The sequence below is a fragment of the Theropithecus gelada genome, chromosome 11 (assembly GCF_003255815.1).
Source record: "Theropithecus gelada isolate Dixy chromosome 11, Tgel_1.0, whole genome shotgun sequence".
In the NCBI taxonomy this organism is placed as follows: Eukaryota; Metazoa; Chordata; class Mammalia; order Primates; family Cercopithecidae; genus Theropithecus; species Theropithecus gelada.
The window spans coordinates 84,588,656-84,603,171 of NC_037679.1; the positions used below are offsets into that span (position 1 = coordinate 84,588,656).

Genomic DNA, 14,516 nt, shown 5'->3' on the forward strand with positions numbered 1-14,516 from the left:
AATGGAGTGGGATTTCTCTGCTGTTTCGTCCTCTAGGATGTTGCATTTTAAGCACCATGGTCAGGTTCCATTTCTTCTTGCACTGGTTGGAAAACCGGACTCCAGTGGTGGAGGTTCATTTCAGGGCAAAAGAAAAAAAAATCTCTGTCTGTCCTTGGCCTGATTTGCTGACCCTGGTTCCTGGTGGGCTGTCTTCACTTTGAAAAAGCTTGTTGGGTCTTTGCTGTCTGTGTTTTCCCATTTGAAGGAAACATGCCAAGAAACACACATACACGTATGTACTCATGTGTACATGTTTATGTATATGTGTTGTGTGTTTTAATTAACAAAATAATATGTGGTTGTAACAAATTAAAAGAAAGTAGAAATGTAAATGGTAAAAAGCAAAAAAACTTTCTCCTTTGGGTTCTATAGACACACAACATAAATATATACATTTATATATACATAGGTAGAATTTTAAAACTTTACCAAATAGGATCACATATGACACATTTGATTTTTTTTTACACTTAATTTGTTTTTTTTTAACCTTAATGTCGTATTGTGGCCATCTTTTCAAGTATGTTTATATAGCTCTACCTCATTTTTTAAGATAGTTTCATATTATTCCACTATAAAATGTTTAGTTTCCTGTTGATCAACCTATTGAATATGGATTAAAATAGTAATTGTGTGTGTGCCAGCATTGTTCTAAGTGCTTTATTTTATTTTATTTTGTTTTTTCTTGAGACAGGGTTTTGCTCTGTCGCCCGGGTTGGAGTGAAGTGGTGCAATCCCAGCTCACTGTAATCTCCGCCTGTTGGGTTCAAGATCCTCCTGCCTCAGCCTCCCAAGTAGTTGGGACTACAGGCACGAGCCACCATGCCTGAATAATTTTTGTGTGTGTGTTTTTTTTTTTTTTGTAGAGACAGGGTCTCACTGTTTTACTTAGGCTGGTTTTGAACTCTTGGGGTCAAGTGACCCACCCGTCTTGGCTTCCCAGCATGCTGGGATTACAGGTGTGAGCCACCACATCTGGTTGTGCTTTGTACTTATTAACTCATTAATCCTTGTGGCAACCCAGTAAGGTAGAATTCATGTTTATGTCCTACTTTATGTGAGGACATTTGTGGCACAGAGAGGCTAAGTAACTTGGTCAAGGTTGCTCAGTTAGGAAGTGGCAAAGCCAGGATTCAAATCCAGCCATCAGGCTCAGCACATATGCTCTTAAGTTTGTTTGCAATTCTAAATGATGCTGTGGTGAACATCCCTGTAACCTGTGTGCATTCTCGTTGGTATTTTGGAAGGAGAGTTTTCTAGAAGCAGGAACTCTTGAGTGGTAGCTTCACTCTCTTTTCAATAAGAATTATAGCGATGTCATCATGTCCACGTAGATGTCACTTATAGAAGTGATAGAGAGCAGCATGAGTATCAAAGTAATAAGGTACTAACACGTCACATACAACGGTGCAATGCCTGATTGGTAGACTTGGTAGATACGCAACCTTTTGTCTGTGGGGTAGATGAACAACGATGACGATGATCTTTTGAGTTTATGATTTTGCACAAACAGCAGAAGCAGTGTTTTCCCTTTAGAGAGATAACTGTTCAGCACCAGGACTATTGGATCGGTGGTAAATGGGGTTCCTTCCCACTCTGTGCTGTATTTTTGGGAAGATCCTGAAGACCATACTTTATGTAATTACAGGGCTTTCACTGTGATGAGACCTGGGGGAGAAACAGTGGCCAGTGGGTGGTTTGTTGGGAAGGTGGGTGGAGACTGCATTGCATTTATTTCATTACATCTCAGAACACAGTTTTATTCTTTTGCTTTCCTTTCTTGTGCAGTGACAGAGAGTCGAGGGATTGTGGATAGCCTGCAGAAGTTTTCCTCGCTCCCTGCTTACCTCCCCACGAGCTTGCACATCTCCAATGCAGAGGAGTCGTTTTTCCTTAAAGAAGCCAACCAAGACCTCACAAGGAACTCCAGTCTGCAGGCCCGGGTGGAGCCATTCTTCATCTACCGAGCCAGGACACCCCCTATTATCAATGCCAGCTATGGCCCGTTTTCAGTGGAGAAGATAATCCCCCAGGAGCTCCTGTTGACATCTACAGCCTTTGGAAACATGGACAAGTTTCCCTTCAACTGGAAATTGAAATCCCACATCCTCGACAGCTCCATCTACTCCAACAGACCCAAAGTGCAGACCTTGTTTTATGTCACTGGCATGGGCTGGGATGACAGCGACCTTACAGAAGATCTACCCTGTGTCAAGATGTTTGCTTTCCCTGAGGCCAGGGAAGTGGCGGCCAGCTGTCGGCTGCAAGGGGCCCCAGGGCTGTGTGTGGCTGAACTGGAGCTGCTGCCTGAGTGGTTCAGCTCAGGCCTGGACCTGGAGCCAGAGGAGGAGATCCCAGCCCTGCTTGGGGGCACCGCGATGGAGCTCTTCTTCACGCTCTACCCAGCCGACAAGGCTGGCCAGTGTCCTCTGGAGGAGGAAGGCAAGTGGGAGAACAATATCCACTCAGGCCTGGAGAGCCCCCAGCAAGTGTTTCCAGCCCGAGAGAGGATTGGGAGTGTGGTGGTCTACCCAACCCAAGATGATCTGAAGTGGTCCCTGGTGAGCTTGGACGAGAATGTGGTCATCTCGGTACCTCTGAATCTAGTCCGGGAAGGGGACACAGCCACCTTTTTGGTCTCTCTGACCAGTAGCTCTGTGGCAGACCAGTTCACTCTTAGGTAAGAGGCTTTGCCAGGTGGGATGGAACAGAAGCCAACTGTTAGTAATCAATGAATTGTCAATTAATAAAATGGGTGTTGATCATTTGCTGATGTCAAAAATGAATACAGCTGGTCATTAAAGTGGTGAAACAGATTTTATTCAGTAACCATGGACAGTAGGTAAAAGAGCTGAGCTTCATTACAATTTGTGCAGAGGTGATTTGTGTGTTTTAAAGGAAGGATGAGGGATGAGGAAGAGTGGAGTCTCCATAGAGCCAGAGAAGCGACATAGTACAAAGGGTTGGGCAGTGTGAAGCAGTGAGTCCAGCTGCGTCTGCTGGCTGGCAGTTATCAAAGTTAGGATTTTATCCTCCCACAGAGGCTGGGAGACAGAAGTCCTGTCTTTCCTGATGATTCTGTTTCAGAAGAATGGCTCTCAGGTGCTTGGGAGAGATGCTTCTTAGTTGCAAGAGACAGATATTTACAGTTGTAAACCCTTTCTCATAAATACTGTAGGAAAGGGAGGTCGGGGCCTATCATCAGGTGTGCATTGGCAGGAACAAACATGAAATTTCCCTGGCCATGCTGAGCTTTCTTAAGCAGGTATTATAAGAGGTGCAAAAGTGATCCTAGGGAGCTAGCCTTATGCTGCTAGAAGCCATCTTAGAGTTTGATCAAGTTTCTTCATGCGGAGGATTGGATGGAGTTGTCATGTGCTGAGAGTTCTGCAGTTCTCAGTATCCAGTGTAGTGAGAGATTGAAAACATGAACTAGAGACCCACACAAGACACTAGACCAGGGGTCAGAAAACTTCTGGAAAGGGCCAAATGGTAAATAGACATCATGGGCCATGTAGTCTCTCTGGTGATGACTCAACTCTGTTGTTGCAGCATGCAAGCAGCCATAAATGAATGGGTGTGGCTGGGTTCCAATAAAACTTTAGTTACAAAAACAGAAGGTTGAATTTAGCCCAGGGGTCATGGTTTGCCAACCCCTGCAATATATGATCATGTTGAAGCTTGAGTAGTAGAGACCGTAAAGTCTATAGGAATTCACAGATGAGAGTTGTGTGTGTTGCAGTGGGCGGAGAATTTTTCATTTTGAGCTAGATCTTGAAGGATGAGTGGAATTTGGGGGCAGAGAAAGAAACAGTTCAAAATTGGGGGAAACAAAGGCCAGCCAAGAGACTGAGACAGCATAAGTATATTAAAAGCAAGAATTTAATATAAAGAACCATTAGCTATGTACAAAGAAATGTTAACTAGGTAATTGAAAAGTCAAGAAGGCATTACTGAGGTACTAGGGAAGAGGCAGCTGCAGAAAGTGGCTATCATCCCTTTGGCTGGGAGAATAAGGGAAGTTAAAAGTTTCAAAAACTTGGAGCTTGGAGCAGGGACCCTGTAGAGCAGAAACTAAAACCCCTGAGAAGAGGGCACAGCTTGTGCTGGTGTCACCAGGGCTAGGAGTTATAAAACTGGTTCTTCAATAGTTGGAAATACTGCAAACTGGATTCATGTGCTATTATGGAAGTGAATTGCAGCTGCTATTATGAAGCAGCAAGGCTGGGTGCCACTCATCAGAACAAGAAGCAAATAGGAAGTCAATGGAAAGAGGAGAAAATTCCTTCTCCCACCTTCCACCTGCCAGTCTCCCTCTAGCAACCCCTATTGACAGAACAAAACAAAGATCCTGCTGGCATCTATATTTTCTGAAGGCTCCCCCAAATAAATCTGTTGTGAAACCAGGATTAAATACAACTGTTCTAGAACTCTGCATTCTAGACTGTGAGGTTCAAGTGTTTCTTCTTCAGGAAGACTTTTAAGGCTCTCACATGATAGTCTGACCTACCCCTGCCCTGTATGATGTGTCAGGCAGAATCCTAGAATGCTACATATCAGTGGAAACCTTGTAAATGAATTCCAACTTCTAAATATACTAAAGAGCTTTCTAAGACAATTTCTTTCTCTGCAGTAAATAATTCTTTGTTAAAATGAGTCAGCAGCCTCTATCTGTATGATGAAGATTTGGTTTTAGGATCGCTAAAAGTAGGGGACTTCTATGTGCTGGGGGGACAAGCCTGTCTTTTCCTAATTTTGCTCACAAAAATGGATATCAGTAGGAGACAGTGGTGGCTTTGCCATATACCTGCTGTGTGCCCTTGGGCGAGTCACTTAACGTCTCTGGACCTTAGTTTCCCTGTTGGTATGATAGGGATAGTGATAAAATCTATCTCCTGGGGTGGTGGTAAAGATTAAATAATTTAATAAAGTTCTTAAAACAATGCCTGGCAAATTGTGAGTCCTCAGTGAATGTTAGCCTGTGGTTGTTTCCCTTTCATTCAGGAACTGGGTGTATAAATTCCAACATAAGCGAACCTTGCTTTACAGATACAAAGAAGGAGAAGTGGGGAATTCATTGTGAGTCCAGCATGCTCCTTCCAATCCTGACTGAGGATGATCATGCCCTTTTGGAGTTGTGCTTATTCAGATGCCCACCAACAGGATTCCAAAGCTCTGGGAGATCCCAAGTGGGTTTTGTAGCCTGGAAGAAGCCAGGATTCTATTTGGAGCCTCTTGATTTAGTCTTTGGCTGTTACTGATTCAAAACTTGGTGTGGACTGAGCCCTGTGCTAGTCACTCCACTGGAAGGGGTGGGGTGGTCTAAAACCAGTTATCGGCTCTCGTAGAAACTAGAGAAGCCTGAAATCCAACCCCATAGAGATTCTTTTAATATAAGGCGGTGCCATATGTTTGCTGTAGACCAAGAATGGCCAAGGGATGGCTTCACTGCCCCTGCCTCTCAGCACTTCCTCTACCATGGCAGACATTACCAATCAACTGCAGCACTTCAGCACTCCCTCTACCATGGCGGACATTACCAATCAACTGCAGCACTTCAGCACTCCCTCTGTCATGGAGGACGTTGAGCCTACCCCTTCAGGCAACCCCTATCACTGCTGTGGGGGGTTGGCACATAAGACTAAACTTATTTGCTACTCCTGATGTAGAGATAATATTTTGGATGTGAAGTTAGAAGAAAAGGAGGGCAGATGGTCTGGTGGTCAGCAAAGCCTCAAAGTCTGGTTGGGAACGGCATTTCAGGCCAGGCAGTGGCATACACAGCGTTAGCTAACATTCATTGAGACTTAGAATGATTCAGCCCATGTAGTAGGTCCGTTACATGAATTAACTCATTAAACTCTGTCACAAACAACTGAAAGAGGCAAGTACTATTATTATTCCCATTTTTTTTGAGGCACAGAGAAGTTAAGTAGCGTGTCCAGGGTCACACAGGTAGGGAATGGTTGGTGTGAACCCCTGTGATCTGACCCTAGAGCTTGTGACCTTCATCCCCACAGTTCACTGCCTCTAACAGACAAGGAGGGGCACCAGCCACACCCCCAGCTGTGTGTGGCCCAGTCAGGCCAGAGCTGAGGGTTAATTTAGGGAAGAGGAGATTCATTTAGGAATGAGACTAGAAGAGGACTCAACATCCAGACTGTAGAAAGCCTCAGAGTATTATCTTCTTGGTAGGTAGAAACCCCTTAAGTATTTTTCTTTTTTCCCCAAGAAGTTAATTTTAGAGCTGAAAGGGACTTTAATTCTGACTTGGTCTTGAAAAATCAAGCAATGAACTGTCAGCCTTCTGGAAATAGCATCCCTGGGGCCTTTGGAATTTGGATGGTGAGTCTGCAGCCCTCCAGCAGCGTCTTCCTTTAGGGAATCCACTAAGATTTTAGATTCTTGGCCTTTGGAGTTAAAGCGACAGGAGAGGGAGAGGACCAGAGGAGGCAGTTCAGCCAAAGGATGGTCCCAAATTCCCAAATCTGTGTTTAAACTTTAGCTGTGGGGCCTTGGTACTTACTCCAAGGAAAAACATCTACTCAACAGTTTGTAAAACTGGTGGCAGTAGCCAAATTCCGCCCACAGAGGTGTGCCTTATTTAGCCCACCTGGCATTCTTTAAAATATTTAAGACAGTTACCAACCTCTAACAATTGGGAGGTTTTATATACCATTTTCTTTGAAAATTTTGAAGATTCAGCAACTTAGAGCTAGCTGGTTGTAGTTCACCGCCTTTAGATGCATCATAAATTGTCTAATTCACCCCAGTCCCTACCACTCCCTTTTGTCTCACACCTGGCCCATTTCACTCACATATGTCACCCATCTGGCTCCTGAGGGTATTTGAATTTTGAAACCCTGATTCAAGTACTGGGATAAAAAAGGATGCAGTGCTAAAAAGGGAGTTTAGATTTTCATCTATAAAGGCAGGCATTGCCAATTCATTGTGCGTGTTTGTGGGAGTCAGAAGTGACCAGTGGGTGCATCACGGGGAGTGAAACCACCCTCCATTATCGCTGGCATTATGGAGTGAATTAGTTACTTCATGTAAAGCGCTTACAAGAGTGCCTGGCACACTGTAGACACACCAGTACTCTTTTATGCTATAATTAATATGCGTTAATGGATACTGTTAATTCGTACTTTTAAATTATCATGTGTACTTGTCCCAGGTTCTACATTTACCCTTTCTATACATTCCCTCACTGTGTTATCACAGCCACCATGCAAGGTAAGTACTAGTCACGTCCATGTTATGGATATGGAAGCTGCGACTCTGAGAGCTGAGCGGTTACCTGTCTGAGGTCATGCATTGGGGAAGTGGTGGAATTGGGGTACAGGCCTGCATGTGTGAGTTGAGAGCCCCCACTTTAAACCCCTCTTCTGGGCTCTTCTGCTTGTGTGGATGGGGACTGATCTTTATTCACTATTAAAGCTCTCTGGGTCAGCATTTAGATTACTTATTAGGCTTTATTTGATGGCCAGAGAAAAATGCACTGAGATTGTGGAAATAAATGAAGACCATCCAAATGAGAACAAACAGAGGAATATTTACCCAGAGCTTACTGTGTCAGTAGGGGTTGGCCACCAGCACTTGCACTGGCAGAGACTCAAAGGCAGGCAGAGGAATGAGAAAGCTTCAGGTGTGCTTGGATTGGAGGGTTTTGGCCTGGAGGAGCTGGAGGCGGGATAGCTAGAAGCAGACATTTTGTGTGATGGGCTTGGGAGCACATTTGGCTTTCTCTGGTTGGCCGTGAGTTGGAAGCAGAGGTAGAAAAGAGAAGAGGTGGGAGTCTTTGACCAGATTCTGACTATTCTAGGCTGATTGCTGCAGAGGTCGTGGTTTGACTTCCTGGCTGCTGCAAGGTGGAAGGTCAGAGTTTTGTTGTTATATGCTGTCTGGCCATTGTCCATTCGTATATTCAGTCTCTCGAAATAAGATACTTTTCTTAGGCCTCAGGGAATGTGTTATTTCCCAACGTAACTGATTGTCTGTTTTAATCATGTCTCTTATGAATGAAATGTGACACATTTCATTCTGGCTCAGATGAGGACCCAGATCAAAGCGTGAATGTGCGCAAGATTTGCTGAGATCTAATTTTAGAGCTGGAGACACATGGAAAAGAAACAGATGTGTAGCATTCCACGTGCCATGCTGCTGTTTCAGACTGCGCAATGTAGAGGGGCCAGTTTGAACAAAAATTAACTCGGTGATTCTCTAATACCAAGATAGATCCTGTGCAGCATTAGCATGTACATCTCACTCGTGCCTTGAAAAACCTTTCAGCAAAGGCTCACAAAGTGGGGTTTGGAGGGGCTGGGGGCTGGGGGCTGGTGGCAGGGAAGTGCTAGGCTGGAGTTGCGGCAGGTCTTTGCTACACTTCCAGGAAAGTTTGAAATATTATGAAATTCTGCCCTCTCCAAATATAGTATCTCTGGGGCTGAGAGAGATCCTGGGAAGCTTTATCTCTGATTTATTAAAATAGTGTTTTCTCAGCTCACACAGAGAGCCTCCTGGGCTAACCTTTCAGCCTCTTAGACAGTGGAGCCCAGTAGTTAAGAATGTGAACTCTGAAGCCAGACTGTCTGGGTTTGAATCCTGACTCTGCCACATTCCAGCTGTGTGACTTTGGGAAAATTACTTAACTTCTCTGTGCCACAGTTTCCCCATCTGTTAAGTGGGGACAGTTTATGCTTTAAGTGACTATTTATGAAGTGTCACCTTTGTGGTCAGGTCAGACTCTTCCTTTAACTTGGAAGCTACCTTCCTTCTGAGTGTTCAGGCCAAACACCTGGTAACCACGATTGATTCTCCCTATTCTCTGACACTCCATAGCTGAGTCATCAGCAGTTTCTGAAGTTCTTCCTCTGAAATATAGACTCTTATCTACCTCCACTACTATGACCCAGGTCTAAGCCAGCGTCCCCTCTGGGCTGGACATCTACAGGAGCCCCCTTGAGGTCTCCCTGACTCCATTTTTGCCCCTGTAGTCTGTCTGGGTTAAAGGCTCAGGCCGCCATGTTGCCTAAAAGGCCCTGCGTGGTCTGGACCTGTTATCTCCCATGACTTTTCCTCTCCCTCCCTCAGCAACAGCCATGCTGGCCCACCCCCTTTTTGGCCTTTAGGCATGCTCCCAACCAGGGCCTCCCCACCGGCTTCAATAACTCACCCTCGGCTTCCTACTTAATTCTGCACCCCCGCCCCACTGGGCCCCTTGCCCTGTCCTGATTTTTTGACCTACTTTATTTGTGTTAATGACATAAGATATCATTGTTTATTATCTGCTTTTTCCTGCTAGCAAGTGATCTCCATAAGGGCAAGGACCTTTGTCTCCTGTACTTTTGATGTATCTTAAGGATCTAGAACAGTGTCTACCACATAGTAAGTGCTCAATAAATACTTGTTGAATGAATGAATATATCCTAGGTATTTTGAGGCATTGTTCCCGGATAAAGGGAACAATGGCAATGGATGAATGAATGGTCAAGATTGTATGAATTCCTGATGTAAATAAATAACAATTTCATAAATATTGAAAGTTAGGACACGTAGGGGATGCAATTCTGGCAAAAGTTTCCTCCTACCTGTAATGTGATAACTGATTCATCACCTCTAATCAAACGATGGGCTATGTCAGTGTATTCTAAACTTGAGTAATTCATACACCATCTTTGAGTTTTTTTGGTCATATCAGATACCACCATGTGCCACCTTCATAAGTTAAATCATGTACCTGTGCCTTCTGTGCAGTTTTTATTTACTCTTTTTCTTTAAATCAAATCACATTTTAAAACTCATAGGAATACATTTAAAAAGGAAACCTAACACCTGGTACCATAAATGGAAACCAATATTACTTGTTAACATGAAAGGGTATTATAAAAATAAATTAACATAAAACAGCAACAACAAAAAACAATGCCATTGAGTTCCAAGTAGGCACCATCACTGCTGAAGGCCGGGGACCTGTGGCCTGGTCTCTGTAGAAGAAGAAGAGCATGTGCTATGGAGAGGCCAGGGCCATACTAAGTCACCACTGAAAGTCATCAGAGGCTTAAAGGAGACCTGGATGGGGATGTTTGTCTCCTCCAGGACTTGATGTTATTTAAGGCCACACCTGTGTATCAGAAACATGTGCAGACCCAGGACCCATGTCATGCCCTGGGAAACCTGGCTGATGTTGACTTTCTTATCCATGAGAAGACAGTGCAGCCTTAGTTGCACCCCAGGCATTACTGGCTGGTTAGCCTCAGTCTCCCCCATCCCTGGGTTGGAGGCAGAACTCTGTTGGGTGCATTCTGCCGGTGCCCTGCAGGCTGCCAGCTCTGTATAGTAGTCTTTGATTGTACAAGTGTTTTGTGGTCATCTATTATGTGTGGCGTATCTTTGGTTTGCCCTTCTAATTTCCTTCTTTCTTTTGAAATCAAGCACCCATGCTCCCATCCCTAATCAAGTTCACACTCTCTATGGGAGGAGACAGCAAACATACAAATAAATAGAAATACACAAAATTAAAACCCATGCTAAGAGCCATGAAGGAAACCACGGAATGCAAGACATTTTCATTTTGTTTTACTTATTTTAAAATTTTTTAGCTTTTTATTTTGGAATCCTTTTAGATTTATGGAAAAGTCTAAAACTTCAGTTTTCCTTAATGCTAATATCTTATGTAACCACAATACAAATACAAAAACTAGGACATTAATGTTGGTATATTGTCACTTAACAGACATTCTTAAAAATTGCCAGTGGTCCCACTGGTATCCTTTTTCTGCTCCAGGAACCCCACAGCACAGGATTGTTATATCTTGATTGTCTCCTTCATTCTGTTCTTTACACTTCTTTTCATTTTTTTCTATGACTTAAACACCTTTAAAGACTGCTGGTCAGTTATTTTTGAGAAAGTTCCTCAATTTGGGTCTGTCTGGTGTTTTCTCATGATTGGATTGAGGATGTATATATTTGGCCAGAAACTAGTGAAGTGCTCTGTCCTCCTCAGTGCACCATATCAGGAGGTACCTGATGTGTCTTCTCAGCAGTGATGGTTAAGTTGGTGTCTGCCCAGTTTCTCCACTGTAAAGTTGCTGTTTCCCCCTTTGTAGTTAGTAATAATAACACCTGGGAAGATTCCTTGAGATTACACATTTATCTTGTTTTGCTTCATCCTTTTGCTCATAACTTTTGGCATCCATTGATGATTCTTGTCTCAAATGCAGTAATTTCTAAGTGAATGACTTAGAAGTGAATATTGTGGAAAAATCTTGGCTCTTCCTGATCACTTCTTATTTGAATTTATTTTGTGAGGCAAAGTAGCAAACATAAAAGCCATGTTTGCTCATTTCTACTTGCCAGCATAATTTCACAAAACTCCTGACTCCATAGTGACGTGCAGCTCTCCGGAAGGATGCTTTAAAGACAAAATAGGATCGAGCACATGGCCCCCTCATCTCTTGCTTGAATCACTGCATTTCTTAATAGATAAATGATCCTAGTCCTTGCCTTTTCCTGCACATAAGATAATACCTGACAGGGTGAATGTTTATGCTTCTACAATCTATAACCAGATGTGCTTAATAATCTATAACCAGATGTATTCCTACACCCAATACAATGAATAAAAATTATGCAAATATATTGCAATTTTATTAGTTATGTTTTTTCCAATCTATAATATACCTTAGCACTGTTAAATATATACTACTATATGTAATCTATAATATTCTTATAACAATCCTGTTAAGATGTTATATTGTCTACAAAAAAGACAATGTTAAAAAAAACCCAGATCATATTAGTAAAAAAAATAGATATGCTCCGAATAGTATTTTCTGATAAATAGACAAATATACACTCTGGGCTCAGTGCTCGTTCCTTATGGTTACAACTAAAGACCATGAGCTTCCTAAAAAAATAGCCTCCCTAACTACACGAGACAATCAACACTGATTTTATAAACACTAGACAGTTGATTTATGACCAAAAGAGAAAACTTGTAAGAAAAGTAACAAATGTCAAAAGCCATGTTTGGTCATTTCTGCTTGCCAGCATAAGTTCACGAAACTCCTGACCCTGTGATGACTTATGACTTTTGGGAAAAATACTTTAAAAACAAAACAGGGCCGGGCACAGTGGCTCACACCTGCAATCCCAGCACTTTGGGAGGCCAAGTCAGGCGGATCATGAGGTCAAGAGATTGAGACCATCCTGGCCAACATGGTGAAACCCCATCTCTATTAAAAATACAAAAATTAGCTTGGTGTGGTGGCACGCGCCTGTAGTCCCAGCTACTTGGGAGGCTGAGGCAGGAGAATCACTTGAACCCAGGAGGTGGAGGTTGCAGTGAGCTGAGATCATGCCACTGTACTCCAGCCTGGCGACAGAGCAAGACTCCATCTCAAAACAAAGCAAAACAAAACAAAACAAAACAAAATAGAACACATGGCCCCCACATCTTTTGCCTGAGTCACTACATTTTTTAGTTGATAAATAATCCTAGTTCTTGTCTTTTCCTACATGTAAGATAACATCTGACAAAGGGATTTTACTTCTGCAATCTATAACCAGATAAACTTTATAACCCGATTTACACTTACTCCCTAAACCTTGATGTAATTTTACACATACTGAACCTCTACAATCTGTATATGTTATAAAGTAAAAGACTGTTTCAAAACAGTCTGAAACAACCTCTCCAAGAGACTCCTCCTAGACTATAGTCTTCAATAAGACTGTACATGAAACTAATTTTGATTCCTTAAAAACTTAATTGTTTTCTTTAGTCGACGATATAAAGAGGTGAACTGGTAGCAAGTAGACATCACATTGGACATCGTTAAACTTTTATTGCCTGGTGCTGGAATGAAGGAAGGTGGTCTGTGTGCTCAGGGGGTCTGGAAGGCTTTGAGGAAACAGCCATTCTTGACCTGCAGCGTAAAGTAGCAATGCAAGGTATGGTGTAAGTCCCTGAGGAAGTGGTGTGGGTAGGAAGTGACGCCAGATAAAGGTCATCAGTGCAGTCCACGGGGGTAAATCAGGGCAGGCCTCCTGGAGGAGGAGGCTGTGGAGGATGGGCAGGTTTTGGATCAATTAAAGGAAAATAGGAGAGGGTATGTGGATAGGGCAGTATGATCAAAGAACCTGGTATGCCCAGGAAGCTCTCGAGAGGCAAGTTTTCCGAGTGATTAGAATCAGTGAGGCTTGGGGTCAAATCTCAACTCCCCTCCTTACTGGCTGTGTGACCTTGCACATGTCACTCCACCTCTCTGAGCCTTGCCTTCCTCTCCCGTACAGCGAGAGTAGTAATAGCACCAGTCTTTTGGGCTGTGAAGAGTAAATAAGATAAGGAAGCTACCAAACCTAGCGCCTGGGAGCAATTTGACTGTGATGCTTGGTGCCAGTCTTAGTGGCGTCTGAGTGGATTCTGGAAGCTGCCTCAAGGACATACTACAGGGACACGCCCACTGCCCAGCCCACCCTCAGCAGTGGCTCCCACCCCCTATGCACGTGTCACATGCAGGGCTTCCCATGAGGTTCTTACGTACGTTGTCATCACTCATCCTCAGGACAGCTCTGGAAATGACTGGTTCCTCCATTTAGAGATGAAGAAACGGACTCAGAAACGCTAAGTCTCTTGCCCAAGGGTCACACAGCCAAAAAGTAACAAAACCAGGACCCCAACCCAGATCAGCCCACTTCAAAGCTCATGCCTCTCTCATGATCCCCCATTTCAAAGGTTAATAATCTTAATGCATAGTTTTTACATTAAAAAAACCAGCCACCTATTTGAGGAACATTCCCCATGTGGCAACAAAAATTCGGGCTTTATTAGTCTCTTTTCCCGAATAAAACTCAGATTTTCCTTGAGGAAAGTGTACAGAGACACAGATGCTCTGAAAGCTGCAACCTTGGAGCCCAGATCAAGTCAACAGCTAAGAGCTTAGATTTTGGTAGAGCTTGGAAACGAGGACCAGGAGTGTTTCCCAAGCCAACTGTAACCTGCACATCGTGCTTAGCTGACACTGGCTCCGATGTTATCTGCTGCATTTAGCGGGCCTGTTTCTGTTAATAAGAACATGTACTTACTCCCAAATCTGCCTTGTTTTCTCTCCCAATTGTGTTGGAGTCTGTGAGCTCTGATTGAAGCTGGTAAGAAGTGAGTGTAAATTTCAGATGCTTGAAGAGCCTGTGCACAAAAGTAGATTTTTACCTGAACTGATAACTTTTATCTCAGATCACAACTTTGGAAAATTGGAGTATACCTAGATTATGGTGGTGGCCAGTAACTTAGTGAACACTTAGTTTGTACCAAGCCACACTTAATGTGCCATGGCCTTAGACCCTGCAGTCATGCTAGGAGGCTGGAATGATTTTTTTTTTTTTTTTTTTTTTTTGGGTTTTGCTCTGTCGCCCCCGCTGGGGGGGGGTGGCCGGGTCTTAGCTCCCTGCCAGCCCCCCCCCCCCGGGTCACC

The 14,516-nt window shown here is 43.5% G+C and overlaps 1 protein-coding gene across 1 annotated transcript in view; it reads left to right on the plus strand.

Moving 5' to 3' along the window:
• The window catches only part of LOC112634677 (transmembrane protein 132B), a 325,168-nt gene that overhangs the window by 20,561 nt on the left and 290,091 nt on the right, over positions 1–14,516 (plus strand). The window contains exon 2 of the mRNA XM_025402374.1: positions 1,831–2,722. Coding sequence (XP_025258159.1) covers positions 1,831–2,722 — 892 coding nt within the window. The remainder of the gene's footprint in view (positions 1–1,830; positions 2,723–14,516) is intronic.